Source organism: Apis mellifera, linkage group LG3 (assembly GCF_003254395.2).
Source record: "Apis mellifera strain DH4 linkage group LG3, Amel_HAv3.1, whole genome shotgun sequence".
NCBI classification, from domain to species: domain Eukaryota; kingdom Metazoa; phylum Arthropoda; class Insecta; order Hymenoptera; family Apidae; genus Apis; species Apis mellifera.
Window position 1 is genome coordinate 6,209,109 of NC_037640.1, and position 23,809 is coordinate 6,232,917.

General features: G+C 37.8%; 1 protein-coding gene and 2 long non-coding RNA genes across 10 annotated transcripts in view; 1 reads left to right on the forward strand and 2 right to left on the reverse strand.

The window, feature by feature from the left end:
- Positions 1-23,809, forward strand: part of LOC551170 (dumpy) — a 108,250-nt gene that overhangs the window by 68,589 nt on the left and 15,852 nt on the right. For 7 of the 8 annotated variants that reach the window (XM_026439658.1, XM_026439661.1, XM_026439660.1 and 4 more), the window contains 56 exons: positions 1-300; positions 641-958; positions 1,035-1,364; positions 1,461-1,766; positions 1,865-2,191; positions 2,266-2,568; positions 2,633-2,938; positions 3,016-3,336; positions 3,413-3,727; positions 4,041-4,355; positions 4,430-4,753; positions 4,835-5,140; positions 5,216-5,521; positions 5,600-5,917; positions 5,997-6,317; positions 6,381-6,695; positions 6,773-7,108; positions 7,342-7,644; positions 7,727-8,032; positions 8,108-8,425; positions 8,548-8,868; positions 9,133-9,444; positions 9,531-9,863; positions 9,942-10,244; positions 10,329-10,634; positions 10,712-11,029; positions 11,269-11,592; positions 11,672-11,983; positions 12,110-12,439; positions 12,522-12,824; positions 12,913-13,218; positions 13,304-13,621; positions 13,826-14,149; positions 14,225-14,539; positions 14,622-14,945; positions 15,027-15,332; positions 15,424-15,726; positions 15,953-16,264; positions 16,348-16,659; positions 16,904-17,215; positions 17,363-17,692; positions 17,779-18,087; positions 18,223-18,528; positions 18,640-18,951; positions 19,027-19,353; positions 19,437-19,751; positions 19,833-20,162; positions 20,253-20,552; positions 20,636-20,941; positions 21,039-21,353; positions 21,430-21,759; positions 21,830-22,135; positions 22,228-22,563; positions 22,635-22,940; positions 23,036-23,341; positions 23,422-23,739. In XM_026439658.1, coding sequence (XP_026295443.1) covers positions 1-300; positions 641-958; positions 1,035-1,364; positions 1,461-1,766; positions 1,865-2,191; positions 2,266-2,568; positions 2,633-2,938; positions 3,016-3,336; positions 3,413-3,727; positions 4,041-4,355; positions 4,430-4,753; positions 4,835-5,140; positions 5,216-5,521; positions 5,600-5,917; positions 5,997-6,317; positions 6,381-6,695; positions 6,773-7,108; positions 7,342-7,644; positions 7,727-8,032; positions 8,108-8,425; positions 8,548-8,868; positions 9,133-9,444; positions 9,531-9,863; positions 9,942-10,244; positions 10,329-10,634; positions 10,712-11,029; positions 11,269-11,592; positions 11,672-11,983; positions 12,110-12,439; positions 12,522-12,824; positions 12,913-13,218; positions 13,304-13,621; positions 13,826-14,149; positions 14,225-14,539; positions 14,622-14,945; positions 15,027-15,332; positions 15,424-15,726; positions 15,953-16,264; positions 16,348-16,659; positions 16,904-17,215; positions 17,363-17,692; positions 17,779-18,087; positions 18,223-18,528; positions 18,640-18,951; positions 19,027-19,353; positions 19,437-19,751; positions 19,833-20,162; positions 20,253-20,552; positions 20,636-20,941; positions 21,039-21,353; positions 21,430-21,759; positions 21,830-22,135; positions 22,228-22,563; positions 22,635-22,940; positions 23,036-23,341; positions 23,422-23,739 — 17,640 coding nt within the window. The remainder of the gene's footprint in view (positions 301-640; positions 959-1,034; positions 1,365-1,460; positions 1,767-1,864; positions 2,192-2,265; positions 2,569-2,632; positions 2,939-3,015; positions 3,337-3,412; positions 3,728-4,040; positions 4,356-4,429; positions 4,754-4,834; positions 5,141-5,215; positions 5,522-5,599; positions 5,918-5,996; positions 6,318-6,380; positions 6,696-6,772; positions 7,109-7,341; positions 7,645-7,726; positions 8,033-8,107; positions 8,426-8,547; positions 8,869-9,132; positions 9,445-9,530; positions 9,864-9,941; positions 10,245-10,328; positions 10,635-10,711; positions 11,030-11,268; positions 11,593-11,671; positions 11,984-12,109; positions 12,440-12,521; positions 12,825-12,912; positions 13,219-13,303; positions 13,622-13,825; positions 14,150-14,224; positions 14,540-14,621; positions 14,946-15,026; positions 15,333-15,423; positions 15,727-15,952; positions 16,265-16,347; positions 16,660-16,903; positions 17,216-17,362; positions 17,693-17,778; positions 18,088-18,222; positions 18,529-18,639; positions 18,952-19,026; positions 19,354-19,436; positions 19,752-19,832; positions 20,163-20,252; positions 20,553-20,635; positions 20,942-21,038; positions 21,354-21,429; positions 21,760-21,829; positions 22,136-22,227; positions 22,564-22,634; positions 22,941-23,035; positions 23,342-23,421; positions 23,740-23,809) is intronic. The other variant, XM_026439659.1, reaches the window with a different exon arrangement.
- On the reverse strand, positions 1,376-1,975 carry LOC113218644. The gene is made up of 3 exons (XR_003304355.1): positions 1,886-1,975; positions 1,569-1,713; positions 1,376-1,491 (listed from the first exon to the last, which is right to left on the reverse strand). It is a non-coding gene; the product is annotated as an uncharacterized LOC113218644 (long non-coding RNA).
- LOC113218645 lies at positions 8,875-9,644 on the reverse strand. Its single transcript, XR_003304356.1, has 3 exons — positions 9,553-9,644; positions 9,237-9,441; positions 8,875-9,128 (listed from the first exon to the last, which is right to left on the reverse strand). It is a non-coding gene; the product is annotated as an uncharacterized LOC113218645 (long non-coding RNA).

A 23,809-nucleotide genomic window follows, 5' to 3' on the forward strand; every position in this document is an offset into this window, starting at 1 on the left:
GCCCCGAAGATCCCTGTAATCCTTCACCCTGTGGATCCAATAGTATCTGTCGCGTGATAAACGAGCAAGCAGTATGTTCTTGCGTGCCCAATTTCATAGGAACACCTCCTTCTTGTAGACCAGAGTGCACAGTGAGTTCAGATTGTCCAAAGAATCAGGCGTGCAGCAATCAAAGATGTATAAATCCTTGTGCTGGTTCATGCGGTGTCATGGCTAAGTGTCAAGTGATTAATCATAATCCAATTTGCAATTGTCCAACCGGCTTCACAGGCGATCCTTTTGTGAGATGTGAACCTAAAAGTGAGCATAATTTATTTAATCTTAACATATTCAACATATAAATTAACATAATCAATATAATATCAAAAATTGAAGAAAGTTCTTGGTAATAAATAGATTTTGATTTTTTCATACATAAAAAAAATTGTGATATATTGAATGCATATAATTGAACATTTAGTAAATAGAATACGTGAACATTTTTTTGAATTTTTTATATTTCTTCAAACAAAAATCCATTATGTGAATATCACGTTCATCCATCATGAAATAGGAAAATATTCATAATATCAATCACATTGAATGTGTTAATTTTAATCCTATATAAGTTCTCGCAATGAAAAATTCTTCTTCGTTTCAGTTGAAAGGCCCGAATTACCTATTAATCCATGTCAACCATCACCATGTGGACCCAATGCGATTTGTCAGACGATAAATGATTCACCTTCCTGTTCTTGCATGCCCGAATTTGTCGGATCACCACCTAATTGTAGACCTGAATGTATTAGTAACAGTGAATGCGCTAGCAACTTAGCGTGTGTGAACAACAAATGTAAAGATCCTTGTCCTGGGTCCTGTGGATCTAATACAGAGTGTCGTGTTGTGAGCCACACTGCCATGTGTGTGTGTTTGATCGGTTACGAGGGCGATCCATTCATTCAGTGTACTTTGAAACAGAGTAAGACATTCTAGATATTTTGAAGATTAGTTGATTTTAGTTTTGAATAGCGATATTTATTTTTTTCGAATTTTAGCTGACATACAACCGACTGTTTCTACTCCATGCATTCCATCACCTTGTGGTTCAAATGCTATTTGCAAGGAACAAGGTGGAGTTGGTTCATGTTCTTGTTTACCTGATTATATAGGCAATCCTTATGAAGGTTGTCGACCAGAGTGTATCATGAATTCTGATTGCATATCTACTCGTGCTTGCATTCGTTCTAAGTGTCAGGATCCTTGTCCTGGTGCCTGTGGCACGAATGCCGAATGCCAGGTTGTCAATCATTTACCACAGTGCAATTGTTTCCCTGGCTACACTGGTCAGCCTTACCAGTTCTGTCAATTGATTACAACACAACTTGGTAAACAGATTCTTCGTTTAATTTTCTTTTGATTTATTTTTTTAATTTAATTCAAAATATTTAAAAATTTCACAAGTCCTATTCTTTTGATAATAGAAGATAAGAAAGATCCATGTTCTCCATCACCCTGTGGACCAAATAGTAGATGCCAAGTAATTAATGATCAGGCAGTTTGTTCTTGTCTACCAGAATTTACTGGTTCACCTCCAGGATGTCGACCAGAATGTGTAGTCAGTGCAGAGTGCTCATCGAATTTAGCCTGTATTAATCAAAAATGCATAAATCCTTGTCCTGGACCATGCGGTATCAATGCAGAATGTAATGTTATTCATCATAGTCCTATCTGTGCCTGTAGACAAAGATATACTGGTGATCCATTCAGTCGTTGTTTCCCTATGCCAGGTGAGAGAAATTTCTTTGAATATCTTAACTTCTAATCTTATTATTCATTTAAACAAAAGATTCTAATTTCTTTGAGATATTTTACCTATTATTTTTAGAATCTCCACCAGTACCAGTACCATTTAATCCATGCATTCCATCACCTTGTGGTCCAAACGCAGAATGTCGCGATATCAATGGCATATCTTCCTGTTCCTGTTTATCAAATTATATAGGAAGCCCTCCAAATTGTCGTCCGGAATGCACAGTGAACTCTGATTGTTCTCTTAATCAAGCCTGTATGAGAGAGAAATGCAAAGATCCTTGTCCTGGTTCTTGTGGTACTTTTGCTCAGTGTACCGTGATGAATCATGTACCAATTTGTAGTTGCATTGAAGGTTACACTGGAGATCCATTTACAAACTGTTATCCTAAACCATTACCACGTGAGACCATTAATTTTTCATATCCAATTTTATAAAATATTTCATATCAATCATTTTGTATTTCTAACTTTTAGAACTAACAGTTTCTGAAGATTCTTGCAATCCATCACCCTGTGGACCAAATACAGAGTGTAACAATGGCATTTGTACTTGTTTAGCCGAATATAAAGGAGATCCTTATATAGGATGTAGACCTGAGTGTGTTCTCAATACTGATTGTCCCACGAATCAAGCTTGTGTTCGTAATAAATGCATTAATCCTTGTGTCAACACTTGTGGACAGAGTGCCATATGCAATGTCTTCAACCATATTCCTATGTGCAGTTGTCCTTCAGGCATGAGTGGCAATGCTTTCATACTCTGTTCCCCAATTCAAGGTAGATAAAATCAAGTAAGGATCAAAGTTTTATCAAAACAATATTTATTACCAATATTCTTTAGATGTAGTTCCAGCAACGCCCTGTAATCCATCCCCATGTGGTCAAAATAGTCAATGTCGTTCAATAAATGGTCAAGCAGTCTGTTCCTGCGTATCTGGTTACATAGGAAGTCCTCCATCTTGTAGACCAGAGTGTGTAGTTAGCTCAGATTGCTCCAGAAATGAAGCATGTAGTAATTTAAAATGTATAAATCCATGTCTGGGGACTTGTGGTATCCAGGCACAGTGTCAAGTCATTAATCATAATCCCATATGCAGTTGTCCTGCAGGATTTTCCGGAGATCCATTTCTTAGATGCAATCCTATCAGTAAGAATTTTTTTTTTAATTTTCAAATAGAATCATCTCTATATATTCATCAGTCTAACCGAATTATAAAATTTTAGTGGAAACCAAACCAGAAATTATAAACGTATGCAAGCCATCACCATGTGGTCCTAACGCTCTGTGTCAAGTAATAAATGATTCGCCATCTTGCACTTGTTTACCAGGATTTATTAACTCTCCACCAAATTGTCGTCCGGAATGTGTTAGTAATAGCGAATGTTTGGCTCATCACGCTTGTATAAATCAAAAATGCAAAGATCCGTGTCCTGGTTCCTGTGGAGAGAACGCAGACTGTCGTGTAGTCAGTCATACACCCATGTGCGTTTGTTCCATTGGATATACGGGTGACCCATTCACGCAATGCGTTCCATTCCAAGAATGTAAGAGATCTAAATGTTTGTTTAATTTTAATTCGTAGATTGATTTGCTTTATATCTATTTTATTTTATCGTATAGCGATACCAACCTCTCCTTGCACACCATCACCCTGCGGTTCGAATGCCATTTGCAAAGAACAAAATGGAGTGGGATCTTGCGCTTGTTTGCCTGAATACATTGGCAATCCATACGAAGGATGTCGACCAGAGTGCACTGTTAGTTCAGATTGTCTTTCGAATCTTGCCTGTATAAGAAACAAGTGTCAAAATCCTTGTCCTGGAACTTGTGGACAAGATGCCATTTGTCAAGTGATTAATCATTCGCCAACTTGCACTTGTGTACCCGGTTTCACGGGTGATCCGTTTAGATATTGCCAACTTATGAGAGAACCTGGTAAAGTATATATAATACAAGTGAAGGAAATGTTATTATATTTTGATCCTTAGAAAGCAAGCAGGGTTCACTATTCTGCCATGAAATTTTCTTAAATTCTATATTAAGATTACATACCATGGATTACCAATAATATTAAATACTTTCCAACGTTAGAATAATTTAATCTAGAAGAAAGGAAATGTTTATTAAGATTATTAAATTTATAGAAAACTCCAATAAGTTACCCAGCCTGAAACACTAAGGGTTAAAATGAGATAAAATTATTATACAATCGCAATATTTCAATTTAACTTTCATTTACATTTCTCAGATAAATCTGAAGATGAAACAAATCCGTGTATTCCATCGCCGTGCGGGCCAAATAGTCAATGCCGCGTGATTTCCGGTAATGCGGTATGTTCTTGCTTACCAGAATACACCGGAAGTCCTCCTTCGTGCCGTCCAGAATGTGTTGTAAGTTCAGACTGCCCCTCGAATAGAGCCTGCGTGAATCAGAAGTGTGTGAATCCTTGTCCACGACCTTGTGGACAAAACACTAACTGTCTAGTCGTGAATCACAGTCCAATTTGTACCTGCAAAGAAGGAAACACTGGAAATCCGTTCACCAGATGTTTCTCTCTTCCAAGTGAGTCTCTCTTTCTCTTTTCTTTTTCTCCAGAAAATAGTTATTCGTTTAACAATTGTTAATTTTATCTATAGCTCAACCAACGTTACCTGATCTACCTCAGAATCCCTGTATACCATCCCCCTGTGGACCATATTCTGAATGTCGAGATATCGGTGGCGCCCCTTCTTGTTCCTGTTTAGCTAATTATTTCGGCAGTCCACCGAATTGTAGACCAGAATGTACCGTAAACTCAGATTGTCCAAGTGATAGAGCGTGCATCAGACAGAAATGCACCGACCCTTGTCCCGGATCTTGCGGTTTATCCTCACAGTGCACGGTTTTCAATCATATTCCCGTTTGTACGTGTCTGGAGGGATTCACTGGTGATCCTTTCAGCAACTGTTCTCCTGCTCCACGTAAGAATTGTTTTAATAAACGTCAAGATGAAAATATTCTTTTGATTAGATAATTAATTAAATTTTAATAATAATTGTTAGCCATTGAAACGGTTTCTGAAGATCCATGCAATCCATCACCTTGTGGTCCAAATGCGCAGTGCAATAATGGCGTCTGTACTTGTTTGGCAGAATATCAGGGCGATCCTTATTTAGGTTGTCGACCAGAATGTGTTCTTAATACAGATTGTCCTTTGACTCAAACTTGTCTACGTAATAAATGTGTTGATCCTTGTATCGGTACTTGTGGTCAAAATGCAGTTTGCAACGTATACAATCATGTGCCAATGTGCAGTTGTCCTGCTGGAATGACGGGCAATGCATTTGTTTTCTGTAATCCATTCAGAGGTATAATAATTATAAGAAAGTTAAATCATAAAAGATCTATAAAGAGATTAATCGATTCTTCTTTTTTATAATCAGATCCTCTTGTGACCAATCCATGTAATCCATCACCTTGCGGACCGAATAGTCAGTGTAGAGAAGTGAATGAGCAAGCTGTGTGCACTTGTATCCTTGGTTTCGTTGGTATTCCACCAACTTGTAGACCAGAATGTGTAGTGAGCACAGATTGTGGGCCTACTGAAGCTTGCATAAATCAGAAATGCAATAATCCGTGTATTGGATCGTGTGGAATCAGGGCAATTTGTCAAATAGTCAATCACAATCCGATTTGCAGTTGCCCTGTTACAATGACTGGTGATCCATTTGTCAAGTGTATTGAGAAACGTGAGAATATTTAAAAAATTGATTACTTACAATCAATCAATGTCTTGAAAAACATATTAGAATTGAATTTTATTTTAGCATTGGAAGTACCACTGCAACAGAATCCTTGTGAACCATCTCCTTGTGGTCCAAATGCGCAATGTCAAGTTATCAATAATTCCCCATCGTGTTCTTGTTTATCAGAATTCACTGGTTCACCACCCAATTGTAGACCAGAATGCATAAGCAATAGCGAGTGTCCAAGTAACTTAGCATGCATCAATCAGAAATGTAGAGATCCTTGTCCAGGTTCTTGTGGTGAGAATGCTATATGCAACACGGTATCTCACACACCAATGTGCACATGTTCCTCAGGATACACCGGAGATCCATTTACTCAGTGTATCTTGCAACAACGTAAGAATTTCATTCTCTTTTCCATAACTCTTTTTCAAAACAATATTTAAATTAATAAATTAATTATCAAACTTTTTAGTTATCCCAATGTACATTCCTCAACCCTGTGTACCATCTCCTTGTGGAGCAAACGCGATTTGTAAGGAACGAAACGGAGCAGGATCATGCTCTTGCTTGCCAAATTACATAGGTAATCCCTATGAAGGCTGTCGGCCGGAATGTGTGTTAAATTCAGACTGTGTACCAAGCAAGAGCTGTGTTCAATTTAAATGCGAGGATCCTTGTCCTGGTACATGTGGTCAGAATGCTGTTTGTCAAGTGATCAATCATGTGGCTACTTGCAATTGCTTGCTTAGATTTACCGGAGATCCTTTCAGATTCTGTAGAGAAGAAGAAATAGGTATGTGAAGGAAAAATATTTCTTACAGACAAAGATTTTATGAAAACTTTTTATCCAAAACAGTCACTTTACCGAGCGTGAAAAATCCTTGTCAACCATCACCTTGTGGAGCAAACAGTGTCTGTAAAGAGAACAATGGACAGGCAGTGTGCTCGTGTTTGCCTGAATTCCGTGGTTCTCCACCAGGATGTAGGCCAGAATGCGTAGCCAGCGCAGAATGTCCTTTTGATCGAGTTTGCGTAAATCAAAAGTGCATCAATCCTTGTCCTGATCCTTGTGGAAGAAACGCGATTTGCAGAGTTATCAATCGTAATCCTATTTGTTCTTGCCAGCAAGGATTTACCGGAGATGCTTTCACTATCTGTTTCCCTGTTCCACGTTCGTATTATCGTTATGGATTTATTTTAAAAAAAGAAAATTTTATAATTTTACCTAACTATTTTTAAATTCTCCAGGTCCACCACCAGAGTCTTTAACACCTGTGCAACAAGATCCTTGTCTTCCATCTCCTTGTGGTCCATATTCGCAATGTCGAAATATCGGAGGAAATCCCTCTTGTTCATGTTCGCCATCTTATATCGGTGTTCCACCAAATTGCAGACCAGAGTGCACGATAAACGCAGAATGTTTGAGTGCACTCGCTTGCATTCGTGAGAAGTGCTCTGATCCTTGTCCAGGATCGTGTGGTGTTGGTGCACAATGCACTGTTCTTAATCATGTTCCAATTTGTTCTTGTCTTGAAGGATATACTGGAGATCCATTTAGCAGCTGTATTCCGAAACCATTTATATGTAAGAATTCTTTTTTGAATTTGAAATTGGTTATTCGTAGAATGGTTTCAGAATGAAATTTAGATTTGAATAATTTTACTTTACAATTTTTTAAAATAATCAAAAATTGTTATTATATTCTGATCATATTTTTTTCCATTTCTTCTTATTCAAAAATTCAAAAATATCTGAAATCATTAAGAATATGCTTTTAAATTCTTATATAACTATTAATAATTTCAATTTATGCATAGCCGAAGAACCAGTGTTAGATCCTTGTAATCCCTCACCATGTGGAGCAAACGCGTTTTGTCGTGATGGCTCTTGCACGTGTCTTCCGGAATTCCAAGGTGATCCTTATAGTGGTTGTCGACCAGAATGTGTAATGAATACTGACTGTGCCCGTGACAGAGCATGTATAAGAAACAAATGCATAGATCCATGCATAGGAACTTGTGGACAGAACGCACAATGCCAGACGATTAATCACATTCCCATGTGTAGTTGTCCTGCTGGCATGTCCGGAAACGCTTTTGTTTCCTGTTCTCCAGTTCAGGGTACAATATGTTAAATCTTCCTTCATTAATTTCCACAAAATTTAAAATTTAAAATATTTAAACTCTTCTACTTTTTCATTAGAAGATACAATACAGAATCCTTGCTCTCCATCACCTTGTGGACCAAATAGTCATTGTCAAGAAGTAAATGGAATCGCGGTTTGCAAATGTATAGAAGGTTTTATGGGCAATCCGCCCACTTGTCGGCCAGAATGTATCGTTAGTTCAGATTGCGAGCTTTCCAAGGCTTGCATCAATCAAAAATGCAGAGATCCTTGTCCCGGAAGTTGTGGTGTGAGAGCAGAATGCTCCGTGGTCAATCACAATCCCATTTGCAGGTGTCCTCAAGGTCTGAGCGGTGATCCTTTCGCTGCTTGTACCGTTATAGGTGAGACATTAATCATTAAAATTGAACAAAATATCGTTTAAAGTCTTTTTTACTACTTTTGAATTCGTTTCACAGTTGAAACATCTCCTGAACCGATCAATCCATGTTATCCATCACCTTGCGGTCCAAACGCTCAATGTCAAGTTGTGAATCAAGCACCCTCGTGCTCGTGTTTGCCAGAATTTACGGGATCCCCACCGAATTGTAGACCAGAATGTGTTAGCAATAGCGAGTGTTCAATTCGACAGGCTTGTATTAATCAGAAATGCAAAGATCCATGTCCTGGTTTGTGCGGAGCTAACGCTGAATGCAGCGTTTTCAGTCATACTCCAATTTGCTCTTGTCGTACAGGATTCACTGGAGATCCTTTTGTTCAATGCAATCCCCTTCAAAGTAAGTTTGTCCCTTTTGATTTTATTTTTGATACTGAAAATCGAATTTTTTATGATTTTTAATTCACAAGATCTTTATATAAATTTTTTTTTTCAATTTCATTTGATTTTCTATATTTTTAGTTATTGAAGAAAGACCTTCACCTTGTACACCAACACCATGTGGTGCGAACGCGGTTTGCAAAGAATCAGGAAATGCAGGTGCTTGCTCCTGCTTACCTGATTACATAGGAAACCCTTATGAGGGTTGCAGGCCAGAATGCGTTGTGAATTCAGATTGTACAGCGAATCTCGCATGCGTAAGATCCAAGTGCCAGGATCCTTGTCCAGGTGCTTGTGGTCCCAATGCCATGTGCAATGCTGTGAACCACTTGCCAGTATGCATTTGTATACAGGGATATACAGGAGATCCATTTAGATATTGCAATTTGAATCCAATAAAACGTAAGGATTATATTTATTTTTTGAGAAATTCAAATGTAGATGTAGATGTAGATATTAAAGAAAAATCGAAGAACGGGATATTTTCATTGAATTTCATCAAATATCATGTAGAATATATTAGTTAGTTCTATGAAATTTTTAAAAATGCATCTTCTATGCCATTTGAATACTATATATTTTCAAATACTTTAATGTTCAAAAATCTACATCATTTGATAATTTCATTTTTCAAATCTCATTCATCATTCTCCTGTTATATTCTAGAAGAAGATATGATAGTGAATCCTTGCAATCCTTCACCTTGTGGGCCAAATAGCGAATGTCGCGTGAACAATAACCAAGCAGTCTGTTCTTGTAAATCATCTTACCTTGGCAGCCCACCTAATTGCAGACCAGAATGCGTAGTTAGCACTGAGTGTTCTCTGACACGAGCCTGCGTTAACCAGAAATGCGTAGATCCGTGTCCCAATTCATGTGGCGTGAATGCCAATTGTAAGATTATTAATCACAGTCCTATTTGTTTCTGCAACAATGGATATACTGGAGATCCTTTCACTGCTTGCTTCCGTGTTCCTGGTACGGAATAAATATTTTTATAAAAACAATTAATATTTTATTCTATAATAAGTATTTTTTAAATTCATTGGTCATATTTTTAAAAGTTCCTCCAGAAACTGCATTAACAGTGCAAAGAGATCCGTGTTCGCCATCACCATGTGGACCTAATGCAATTTGCCAGAATGTAGGTCAAACTCCAGCTTGCACTTGTTTGCCAAACTATCGTGGCAGTCCACCAAACTGCAGACCAGAGTGTACCATCAATTCTGAATGTCCTAGTAACCAAGCATGTATTCAAGAAAGATGTAAAGATCCCTGTCCAGGTTCATGTGGTTTCAATGCTCTATGTACTGTATTCAATCACGTTCCCATGTGTTCATGTATCGAAGGATACACTGGTGATCCTTTTAGTCAATGTAGTCAACAAGTGAAACCTCGTAAGTATTCATTTTCTAAAAAATTTCTTCAATAAATATCGATCAATTAGATTGAATTGATTAAATTCTTTATACCAGCTGAACCAGTAGAGACAGATTTATGTAATCCATCTCCTTGTGGACCTAACGCTCAATGCGACAATGGAATCTGTTCTTGTCTGCCCGATTATTATGAAGATTCGACTATTGGTTGTCGACCAGAATGTGTACTTAACAATGATTGCCCTAGAGACAAAGCTTGCATGAGAAACAAATGCGAGGATCCTTGCATTGGAACGTGTGCCAGTGATGCAATTTGTAATGTAGTTAATCATGTACCAATGTGCAGTTGTCCATCTGGTTTCGAAGGAAATGCATTTGCATTCTGTCGTCCTGCTATAGGTACTTTATTATCATAATTTTCCGTTAAATTTGCTGAAAAAAATTAATTGATCAAACTTTTCACAAATTATTATAATTCAACAGCCAATGTTCCATCTAATCCGTGCAGTCCATCCCCTTGCGGGCCTAATAGTCAATGTAGATCGAACAATGGCCAAGCAATTTGTAGTTGCGTGCCAGGTTATTTAGGAAACCCACCGAATTGTCGTCCAGAGTGTATAATTAGCTCTGAGTGTCCGCCGAATGAAATTTGCACGAATCAGAAATGTAGAAATCCTTGCATCGGCTCGTGTGGTTTGGGAGCTCGTTGCACAGTTGCAAATCGTAATCCTATTTGCCATTGTCCTGAAGGATTCACAGGTGATCCATTCATTAGATGTCTTCTACTTCGTAAGTTTCCATTTTTTAATTTTTTTAATCATACGAATACTCTAAAAAGATTCAGTTTCAATATTTCAATGAAATAGCACCAATTCCACCAGAACCGATAAACGTTTGCCAACCTTCACCTTGTGGACCCAATGCTCAGTGTCAAATATTAGAAAATTCGCCTTCTTGCACATGTTTGCCTGATTTTATCGGTTCTCCACCGAATTGCAGACCTGAATGTATCAGCAATAGCGAGTGTCCGAGTTATCAAGCTTGTGTGAACCAAAAATGTAAAGATCCTTGTATTGGTTCATGTGGAGAAAACGCACAATGTCGTACTGTCAGTCACACGCCTATGTGCTACTGTGAAATCGATTATACTGGTGATCCATTCATACAATGCTTCATTAAGCCTAGTAAGCTTTCCAAATTTACTTGAAATTTTTATTAATATTATTATATTGTTGCAAAAAAATATAAAATATATTTAAAATAGTGTCATCATCAATTAAATATTATTCATTCAAAACATAATATTTAAAAAATTTTAGAAATTTTTTTTGCAACCATTTAATAATTTATTATCTAAAAATTTAACAATTGGAAATTCGTTTCTATCAAATAGATTAATTGATAGCATTCATTACAATTTTAGTTGAGGATACATCGATACAAATAAATCCATGCTTACCCTCTCCTTGTGGGCCTAATGCGAAATGCACTGAAAGAAACGACGTAGGCTCTTGCGCGTGTCTCCCGGGCTATATAGGAAATCCTTACGAGGGATGCAGGCCAGAATGCATTCTAGACTCCGATTGTTCACCCACTCGTGCTTGCATCAATTCAAAATGTATCGATCCGTGTCCAGGAACGTGTGGAACCAATGCAGAATGCCGCGTAATCAATCATCGAGGTTCTTGCACCTGTTTCTCTGGTTATACCGGTGATCCTTATCAATATTGTTCTATCCAACCTATTGGTAAGTCCAGGTTGTTCTTAACTTCCCATCAATTATCAGAATATTTCAGAAAGAAATTATTCGATGCAAAATTCTTTAGCTTCTGATGTCCCTGCAAGCGATCCGTGTGCAAATGGCCAATGCGGTCCCAATAGTCAATGCAGGATGATTAATCAAATAGCTGTTTGTTCATGCATGCCGAATTATATTGGTACTCCTCCAGCTTGTAGACCAGAATGTGTTACCAGCTCGGAATGTATTGACAAGGCGTGTATAAATCAGAAATGCGTAAATCCATGCCCTACCTCTTGTGGAAAGAACTCTGATTGCAGAGTAATCAATCATGCACCTCTGTGTAATTGCATGAGAGGATACACTGGTGATCCATTCTCTGTTTGTTTTCCTGTTCCATGTAAGTAGAGAGTACCATGTTTGATTTTCTATATTTTTCTTGAATCAATTGACAGCAAACTATTAAACAGTGGTTGTCAAATATAATTACAATAGAATTAAATTTATTATACTTTCGTATTTCTAGTGATACCACCTGTTCAATTTGATCTTGTACCGAAAGATCCTTGCATTCCATCCCCTTGTGGTGCTTATTCAGAATGTCGAAACATTGGTAGTATACCATCCTGTTCCTGTTTGGCCACATACATTGGAAATCCACCGAATTGTCGACCAGAATGTACTATAAATTCAGATTGTCCTCCAAATCAGGCTTGCATGCAGCAAAAATGCAGGGATCCTTGTCCTGGATCTTGTGCTCCTTTAGCTCAATGTTCCGTTGTCAATCATATACCAATTTGTTCTTGTCTGTCTGGTTACACTGGAGATCCCTTCACCAATTGTTTTGTTCAACCAAGTAAGAAATTAGATGAAAATTTTAAATCATTTGAGGTTTCTGTAAGATCTTTTATATCCATTACCATATTAAATTATTGTAGCACTACCTATTGAAACTGATCCATGTGCATCTTCACCTTGTGGATCAAATGCGCGCTGTGATAATGGTATTTGCACTTGTTTGCCCGAATATTCTGGTGATCCATACGCAGGTTGCAGACCTGAATGTGTTCTAAGTAACGAGTGTCCAATTAACAGAGCTTGTGTTAGAAATAAATGTATCGATCCTTGTGTTGGTGTTTGTGGACAGAATGCATTGTGCAATGTGTTCAATCATGCACCTATGTGCAGTTGTCCTCCGGGAATGTCAGGAAACGCTTTCGTGCTCTGTTCACCTCTTCAAGGTATGTCTATCAAACACTTGAACAGAATTTTTTGATCTGTGCATTAGATAAAAGAATCGTTATAATATAATTTTTTAAATAATTTTAGCAATCGAAGTCAATGATCCTTGCAATCCATCACCCTGTGGTCCTAACAGTCGATGCAGACAAAATAATATGCAAGCTACATGCTCTTGCATAAATGGGTACATAGGAGCACCTCCTACTTGTAGACCAGAGTGTGTGGTTAGTTCTGATTGCCCATTAAATGAAGCTTGTATTAATCAAAGATGTAGAAACCCTTGTGAAGGAGGCTGTGGATTAAATGCGATTTGTAATGTCGTGAATCACAATCCTATATGCTCATGTAGAGAAAAAATGACTGGTGATCCTTTCCTCAGATGTTATCCAATACGTAAGCATTACGAAAATCATAATAAGATAGATCTGATTTTTTTATTTTTTAATCAAGATTAATTGATTTTTTATAAATATTAAAGCTGAAAGACCTCCAATTCCGATCAATCTCTGTCAACCATCTCCTTGTGGACCAAACGCGGAGTGTCAAGTGCTCAATAATCAACCATCCTGCTCGTGTCTTCTAGAATTTATAGGATTACCACCTAACTGTCGCCCAGAATGTGTCAGCAATAGCGAATGTCCTAATCGATTAGCATGCATCAAACAAAAATGTCAAGATCCTTGTATAAATTCTTGTGGAGTGAATGCAATTTGTAACGTGGTTAATCACATTCCAATGTGCGCTTGCATTGATGGTTACAGTGGAGATCCATTTACACAATGTGTTCCACAACAATGTAAGAATTGATGTTCATTTTATTTGATGTCTTCTATATAGAGTTTCTCAAGACAGAATTGGTATAGTCAAGCAGAAAGCTTTTCAAAATGAATGTAAAATGATTGGATAAAAAAATTTTATCATTTTCTGCCTAATTATGCCTCTTTTGCATAGGTATTTTAAAACTGAAATATAATCATGAAATTTTTCCCAATCTTTTTAGTCAACGATGAAAATAACAGACCAGATCCTTGCACTCCATCCCCATGTGGATCAAATGCAATCTGTCGAGTCCAACAAAATACAGCTTTCTGTTCCTGTCAAGATGATTATATTGGAAATCCTTACGAGGGATGTAGACCCGAATGTACCCTGAGTTCAGACTGTCCATCCAATCAAGCTTGCTTTAGATCTAAATGTAGAGATCCTTGTCCTGGAACTTGTGGTCCAAATGCTCAGTGTTATGTTATCAATCACGCAGCCGTTTGTAGCTGTCTTGAACGATACACTGGTGATCCTTTCAATTACTGCAATCTCATCATAGAACGTAAGATGAATTTAAAAATTCAATTTGAGAGAAAAGTATCTTGAAAATAAGAAATGACATTGTATTCTCTTGCAGAACCTAAACCTAATCTGGCTAATCCTTGTGAGCCAACACCTTGCGGACCTTATAGTCAATGCAAAGAAACAAATGGTCAAGCCACATGTTCTTGCCTTCTAACTTATATAGGTGTACCTCCTAATTGTAAACCAGAGTGTACAGTTAGTTCTGATTGCTCGTTGAATCTGGCTTGTAAGAATAACAAATGTATTGACCCATGTCCTGATTCTTGTGGTCAGCAAAGCACTTGCAGAGTCGTAAACCATAGTCCTATTTGCAGTTGCAAACCAGGCTTCACTGGTGATCCCTTCACATACTGTTTCTACAATCCACGTAAGCTTTGAATAATTTTTTTCAAAATATCGTTTCAATATTTCAATCAAAGAAATTTCATAATGATTATATGGAATTTTAGCTCCATCCGTTATTGAAACACCTATAGATCCATGTATCAATTCACCTTGCGGACCCAATTCTCTATGTCGCAATATCAATGGCTCTCCTTCATGCTCTTGCATGCTTAATTATATCGGTGCACCACCGAATTGTCGTCCAGAATGTGTCATCAATACGGATTGTCCCAGAAATCAAGCTTGTATTCGCGAGAAATGCCAAGATCCTTGTCCAGGATCCTGTGGAATTAACAGTGTCTGTACTGTATACAATCATGTTCCTGTTTGTACATGTTTGGAAGGATATACAGGAGACCCTTTCAATAGTTGTCAACTCAAACCAATAAGTAAGTTACATTAAATACCTGGAATTGATAAAATTTGAACAATATGAGATAACATCTCATAAATATGTGATATTGAAACAGAAGTAGAAGAACCTGTGATAGATCCATGCAGCAAATCTCCTTGTGGTCCCAATGCTCAATGTGATAATGGCATCTGCACTTGCTTGCCAGAATACTTCGGTAATCCATACATCAGTTGTCGACCAGAATGTGTATTAAGTACAGATTGTTCAAATGACAAAGCATGTATAAAAAATAAATGCGTGGATCCTTGTCCTGGAGCTTGCGGTCAGAATGCTCAATGCAATGTTATCAATCACATACCTATGTGTAGTTGTCCCTCTAATACTGGAGGAAATGCTTTAATAATATGTTCACCTGTGCAAGGTATATATTCATTCAGATAATTACTATTTCTCCAGTTGATTGTTATTTATAATGAAAGATGATTATAACAATATTAATTATTGAATCATAGCTCCTGCAAAAACGAAACCATGTAATCCATCCCCATGCGGACCAAACAGTATATGTAGAGAGATAAATGATCAAGCTGTATGCACTTGTGCTCCAGAATATCTTGGAACTCCACCTTTATGCAGGCCAGAATGCTTGATTAGTTCAGATTGTCCTCAAAATCAGGCTTGTTTGAATCAGAAATGTAAAGATCCATGTATTGGAACATGTGGTATTCAGGCAATTTGTTTAGTGGTGAATCATAATCCTGTTTGCTCTTGTCCAGAAGGATATACAGGAAATCCGTTCATCAGATGCGAGATCAGTAAGAAAATGAATGAAATCTAAAAATTTTATAAATCAATAGTACAAAAATTTGATTTTTTTTTAAACTAGATTTATTAAGTAAAGAATTCTTAAGAATATTAAATAATTCCTAAAAGATTTTAAGGAATGTCATTTATAAACAAAATTTGCCTAAAATTCTTAATTTAATAATCAATAATAGGATTTTAAAATAAAATAACATAATAAAAATTCCCTATTTATAGAAAAAATAGTAGCGCCTACGAACCCTTGTCAACCATCACCCTGCGGCCCATATTCCCAATGTCAAGTGATCAACGACACTCCATCCTGCAGCTGTCTGTCTGAATATATAGGCGCTCCGCCAAATTGCAAACCTGAGTGCATATCAAACTCCGAGTGCCCCAGCCACCAAACTTGTATTCGACAAAAGTGTGGAGATCCTTGTCCAAATCTCTGTGGAGAGAGTGCAGAATGTCACGTAACTTATCACGTACCAAACTGTGTTTGTCCTAATGATTTCACCGGAGACCCTTATACACGTTGCACGATAATAAGTAAGAAATGAACTCCTTAATAAGGAGAGACGAACTCAAGTTATCATTTAAATGAAACTAATCCTGATTTTTAATTGTTCTAGCTCGCGAACCGGAACCCTCACCCTGCGCTGAAGGCACTTGTGGCACAAATGCTTTGTGCAGAGAACGAGACGGTGTCGGCATTTGTTATTGCCCCCCTGAATATATTGGCAACCCATACGTAGGCTGTAGACCCGAATGCGTGATTAACCCTGATTGTCCATCCAACAAAATGTGCGTGCGAAACAAATGCCAAGACCCTTGTCCTGGAGCCTGCGGCTGGAAAGCCGAGTGCTCAGTGGTTAACCATCTGCCTTTCTGCAATTGCCCGCCAGGATTCACTGGCGACCCGCTTGTCGCATGCAGTGTGGCTTGTAAGTGGAATTCAACCCTTCACAATATTTCATCCATATTCTTTTAAATTTTTTTCTGTATATTGTATTTATATCGGAAAAAAAATTTTTACCTTTCGTCTAACTTATATTTTCATATTATATCTTTTATATTAGTTTTATATTAATTTTATATTAATTGATCTATCATATTTTGAAATTAAAAATTTCAATTGTGTTTTTACATTCCTAAAATATAAGCGAATTCAACTTGTTTCCCCAATAGTAGTGTCGCAAGATGTGGATATATGCAGCCCATCACCTTGCGGACCGAATAGTCAGTGCAAAGAGATATCCGGTCAGGCTGTGTGCTCATGCCTACCAACTTATGTAGGCACCCCTCCTGGATGCAGACCAGAATGCGTAGCTAGCTCCGAATGTCCCACCCAGCTCGCGTGCAAGGATTACAAATGCACAAACCCGTGTCCAAGTCCTTGCGGCCTGAACACTAAATGCGTAGTCGTGAATCATAGTCCCATCTGTAGTTGTATGCCCGGATACAGTGGAGATCCATTCACCACTTGCACACCGATTCCACGTAAGAATAATTACCTAGAAAAATTCACGAATATAAAAAAAGTGAAAAATTTATCATCCTTTACTTTACCCTACTTCTTTTATTTCTTATTTTTAAGATTTTATGATATGATAATAAATTATATAAAATAATAATCCTCACTTTTAGCTGTCACAATCCCTGGCCCAATGGAGAAAGACCCCTGTATGCCATCCCCATGTGGTAGTTTCGCTCAATGCAGGAACATTCGCAATTCAGCAGCATGTAGCTGCTTAGAAGGTTATACCGGTCAGCCACCGAATTGCAGACCCGAATGTACTATCAATTCCGAATGTCAAAGTGATATGTCTTGTGTAAACATGAAATGCAGAGATCCTTGTCCTGGTTCCTGTGGTCTTTCTGCTGTTTGCACAGTGGTTAACCACATTCCCATATGCAATTGTCCTGAAGGTTTCACTGGAAATCCATTCACTCTCTGTCAATTGTTACCAGCCACACGTAAGGAACCTATCCAACATTCATTTTAAAATCATTTGCATCTGAAGGATATCTTTAGTCTCATTTCAATTCGTTTCATCTTACAGCCATTATACCAACACCAATAGAGGATGAATGTTCCTTGTCACCCTGTGGACCTAACACAGAATGCTTAAAAGGTGTTTGCACGTGCCTGTCAGAATTCCAAGGAAATCCATATCTAGGATGTCGACCCGAATGCGTATTAAACACCGACTGTCCTCGCGATAAAGCTTGTTTGCGGAACAAATGTATGGATCCTTGTCCCGGAACCTGTGGTCTGAATGCCATTTGCGCGGTTATCAATCATGTACCTATGTGCAGCTGCCCTGGAAATATGACTGGGAATGCATTTAGTCAATGTACTCCTTTGCAAGGTAGTCAATGATCATAATATTGTTATGAGAAAAGAAATTTTTGGATTTATAACCTGTATAATTTTGGAAGATAGTTTAAAGAGATTGAATAATGTATATGAACCCCTAATCAAATTTTCTTTTTGCTTCTATCAGATGTGATACCCATCAATCTATGTAGCCCAACACCCTGTGGACCCAATAGCGAATGCAGAATCGTAAATGGTCAAGCAGTTTGCTCATGCATCAAAGGATTCTTAGGAAGCCCACCCACCTGTAGACCCGAGTGCATTGTGAGCACAGATTGCCCGCAAAACGAAGCCTGTAATAATCAGAGATGTACAAACCCGTGTCCAGGAACATGTGGAATCGGAGCCAAGTGCAACATCGTCAACCATAATCCCGTATGCAGTTGCCCATTACGTTTCACAGGCGATCCATTTGTACAGTGCATGCCTTTCTGTAAGAATTCATTTTCTCCCTGATTATTCTAATTAATTCTCATTCTACTTGTTAATTATCAAGATTATTTATGACTCTACATTTTTTTTATGTCTTACATTTTTATTTTAGTGGAAGAACCTGCGATAGATCCATGTAAGCCATCTCCTTGTGGTCCAAATTCTCAATGTCAGGTGATCAACGATTCTCCCTCTTGTTCATGCTTGCCAGAATTCTCTGGCAGTCCACCCAATTGTCGTCCAGAATGTATTAGCAACACTGAATGCCCTAGTCAATTTGCTTGTATCAATCAGAAATGTAAAAATCCTTGTATTGGATCTTGTGGATCTGGTGCTGATTGCCATGTCATCAGTCACACTCCCATGTGTACTTGTTTGAGCGGATACACAGGCGATCCGTTCTCACAGTGCATTTTTAAAGAACGTAAGAATCATTTCTCAAGAGAAAATTTGTCTACTTATATTTTTGAGCATATCATTAACGTCATAATTTTTACAGCTACAATTCCATTGTCCATGCCCATTGATCCCTGTAACCCGTCCCCTTGTGGTTCAAACGCTATTTGTAAAGAATTAAATGGAGCTGGATCATGTACCTGTATTTCTAATTACATCGGAAATCCATACGAGGGATGTCGACCGGAGTGTTTGTTAAATTCCGATTGTCCTGCTAATCAAGCTTGCATGAATAGCAAATGCCAAGATCCTTGTCCAGGAATCTGTGGTCGTAACGCAGAGTGTCACGTTATCAATCACTTACCAGTGTGCGAATGTTATCCTGGTCACACTGGTAATGCATTTGTCCTGTGTTCACTTATGCAACCAGGTATATTTTATAAAAGAATATTATGAAAGAAGAATACTATAAGAAAAGATTCTTAAAAAAGATTATTAAATATTCCCTTACAGAAGTCGATCAAACGATCAGTCGACCTTGTAATCCATCTCCCTGTGGACCCAACAGTCAATGCAGACCAATCAATGGACAATCTGTGTGTTCGTGTTTACCCGACTTCATAGGAAGTCCACCATCCTGTAGACCAGAGTGCACAATTAGTACAGAGTGTGCGCCAAATTTAGCCTGTATCAATAAAAAATGCGGTGATCCTTGTCCTGGATCGTGTGGTTCGAATACCAGATGCGAAACCATTAATCACAAAGCCATTTGTGCTTGTCAACCTGGTTTTACTGGCGATCCACTTGTTGCTTGTTTCGAAATGATGAGTAAGTTCCCCAAAATTCACAAATGCATTTATAAAAAAATAAGTATTCTATCGATTTCATTGCTTTGAATGTTTATTTCAGTGGAAAGACCATCTCCCTTACCACCAATATATGAGAATCCTTGTGTACCATCCCCTTGTGGACCATATTCAGAATGTCGTAATGTAAATGGTCAGGCTTCTTGCGCCTGTTTATCAGAATATATGGGCACACCGCCTAATTGTAGACCAGAATGTATAAGGAATTCAGAATGTCCTAGCAATCAGGCTTGCATTCAAAAGAAATGTCGTTATCCTTGCGAAGGAGTTTGTGGTATAGGCGCCCAATGTACTGTAACTGATCACATTCCTATTTGTACATGCCCCAAAGGATTATCTGGTGATCCTTTCGTCAAATGTTTGCTTGCTCCAGGTATAAATTACTTAGTTATATCAAGATTTTATATTAGGATTATTATTTAATATTTAATTTGATTATTATTTAATAAATTTATACGATTAGTGATACAGGAAAAACCTGCGGATTCTTGTATCAATTGTGGTACAAATACACAATGTATCAATGGAGTTTGTATCTGTCTACCAGAATATCAAGGAGATCCATATTTAGGTTGTCGTCCAGAATGTGTTTTGAACTCAGATTGTCCCAGAGATAAAGCTTGTATTAAGAGCAAGTGCAATGATCCATGTGCAGGCACTTGTGGCCAGAATGCATTATGTTCCGTAGTAAATCATATTCCAGTTTGCACTTGTCCATCTGGAACTTCAGGAAATGCATTTGTAGTCTGTTCTACCATTCAAGGTACAATTGATTGATTCAATAATTATTCAATTTTTCCAGAATGATTCCATATTTTATTGAAATTATTTTTGATATTTAAATAGTGCAAACACCAAAAGATCCATGCAACCCATCACCCTGTGGTCCCAACAGCCAATGCAGAAAGATAAATGATCAAGCAATTTGCTCTTGTATCCCTGGTTATTTAGATACGCCACCAAATTGTAGACCAGAATGTATTCTTAGTTCAGATTGTCCGTCCAATATGGCTTGTAATAATCAAAAATGCGTTGATCCTTGTCCAGGAACTTGTGGAATAAGAGCTGAATGTGTGGTTGTGAATCACAACCCGATTTGTAGTTGCCCATCTGATTTGGTAGGCGATCCTTTTAGAATGTGTTTCAGGAAACGTGAGTATATTTTTTTAATCGAAGAAATAATTGATTAATTTTTTAAACAATTTTTTAAACAAAAAAGATTATTTATATTAAATGTTTTCTTCGATAGCCGAAGAACCCCAAGTCTTGAATCCATGCGTTCCATCACCTTGTGGTCCAAACAGTCGATGTCAAGTCATAAATGAATCACCTTCATGTTCTTGTTTGCCTGAATTCCTCGGTTCTCCACCAAATTGCAAGCCAGAATGCATTAGTAACAGCGAGTGTTCCACCCATTTGGCTTGTATAAATCAAAAATGTCGCGACCCTTGTCCTGGTTCTTGTGGTCCCAATTCTGAATGCAGAGTGATTAGTCACACGCCCATGTGTGTATGTTCGTATGGTTTTGTTGGTGATCCTTTCATACAGTGTGTTCCAAAACCAGGTAAAAATTATGAAATTGTTATTAATTATTGTAATCTTTAACAAATGATACAAAAAAATTATTTAAAATTTAATAGTCTTTGAAGACACCATAGAGAAACCTACCCCATGTGTACCGTCACCCTGTGGCTCTAACGCAGTGTGTAATGAATTAAACGGTGCAGCATCCTGCAAATGTCTTTCTGATTACATTGGCAATCCCTACGAAGGCTGTCGACCAGAATGTATCATTAATTCCGATTGCACAGCTGATCTGGCTTGTGTTAGATCTAAATGTCAAAATCCTTGTCCAGGATTCTGTGGATATAATGCTATTTGTCAGGTTGTTAATCATGCACCTTTATGTACTTGCCAGCCTGGATATACAGGAGATCCATTCGTTCAGTGTAATATTATTCAAGAGCCACGTAAGTCTAATAATTTTGAAGTAAATAAGAAATCAGAAATTTAGATTTTATGATATAAATATTCTTATAGCAAAACCAGCTGATCCTTGTAGTCCATCTCCTTGCGGTTTGAACAGTCAATGTCGCGTATCTAATGAACAAGCTACCTGTTCTTGTTTGCCTGCTTTCATGGGAACTCCACCAATGTGCAGACCAGAATGTACAGTTAGTTCCGATTGTGCGACAAATCGTGCTTGCAAAAATCGCAAATGCATAGATCCTTGTCCAGGAATTTGCGGTATCAATGCTAGATGCGAGTCTATTAATCATAGTCCGATTTGCAGTTGCAATATGGGATATACTGGTGATGCTTTTGTTAGATGTTTCAAAATTCCAAGTGAGTAAATTGGTTTCAATTTTGAAAAAATTTAAGTTTTTAAATCTATAAGTTTTGATTGCAATGAAAACTTTGTTCTTATTTTTCTTTAGCTGTTCAATTTGGTTCAGATGAACCAATTAATAATCCTTGCGTGCCTTCACCATGTGGTCCATTTTCTGTCTGTCGCATTGTTGGAAATGCGGATTTACCAAGTTGTACTTGTATGGAGAATTATATAGGAACTCCACCGAATTGTCGACCAGAATGTACCATTGATTCAGAATGTGCCAGTAATAGGGCTTGTCTCAGACAAAAATGTACAGATCCTTGTCCAGGTTCCTGTGGTACAGGAGCTCAATGTTTGGTAGTGAATCATATGGCTGTATGTACTTGTCCTAAGGGTTATACAGGAGATCCATTTGTCAATTGTTTCCTTCAACCTCCTCGTAAGCATTTTGCGAGATGAAATAGAAAAAAATTATTTTGAGACAAGATTTAATCATATTTTTTCCGATAGCTTCATCACCGGTTCTTCAAGATGCTTGTAATCCTTCACCATGCGGATCAAACGCAATGTGTCGCAATGGTGTATGCACCTGCTTACCAGAATATCATGGTGATCCATACTACGGATGTCGTCCAGAATGTGTTCAAAATCCAGATTGTCCTCTAGATAAAGCTTGCAATCGTAACAAATGTTTCGACCCTTGTACCGGCATTTGTGGTCAAAATGCCGAGTGTGTCGTGATAAATCACACTCCTATGTGTAGTTGTCCCGATGGCATGTCAGGAAATGCGTTTATGGCGTGTTATCCGGTGAAAGGTAAAATTATTTAATCACTAAAGGAACTATTAATTACATTAATTTTTCAAAATAGTTCCTTTTGAATGGATTAAAAAATATCATTTGTATTGTAGACCCAGTGATAGTACAACCTTGCAATCCATCACCCTGTGGTCCCAATAGTAGATGTCAAGACATTAGTGGACAGGCAGTTTGTTCATGTGCCCCTGGTTACATAGGAAACCCACCAGCTTGTCGACCAGAATGTATAGTTAATAGTGATTGTTCGTTAAATGAAGCTTGTGTGAATCTGAAGTGTAGAGATCCATGTCCTGGATCCTGTGGAGTATCAGCTCGTTGTCAAGTGGTCAATCATAATCCCATTTGCAGTTGTCCTTCAGCATTTATTGGCGATCCCTTTATCCGTTGTTTACCTAGACGTAAGTATTCTTTACGTTTGATTCATTTCAAGATATTCTTTTTAAATAATAAAAATTTAATTATTAAATTTCATTAAAAGCCGAAGAACCTGTGTTATCAACTAATCCATGTCAGTCATCACCGTGCGGTCCAAACTCAATCTGTCAAGTCATTAACAATTCTCCATCCTGTTCGTGCAAACCAGAATTCATTGGTACTCCACCAAATTGCAAACCAGAGTGTATCAGTAATACCGAATGTGCTAGCCATATGGCGTGCATCAATCGTAAATGCAGAGATCCTTGTCCTGGTTCCTGTGGTCCTAATGCGGAATGCCACGTAGTAAATCATATTGCGTCATGCATATGTGCCAAGGATTACACTGGAGATCCATTCGTTCAGTGTGTTGCCAAGCAACGTAAGTGCTCGCTATTAATTTATAATAGAGAATGAAAAATCGAGTTTAGTTAATTTCATTGTTTTTTTAG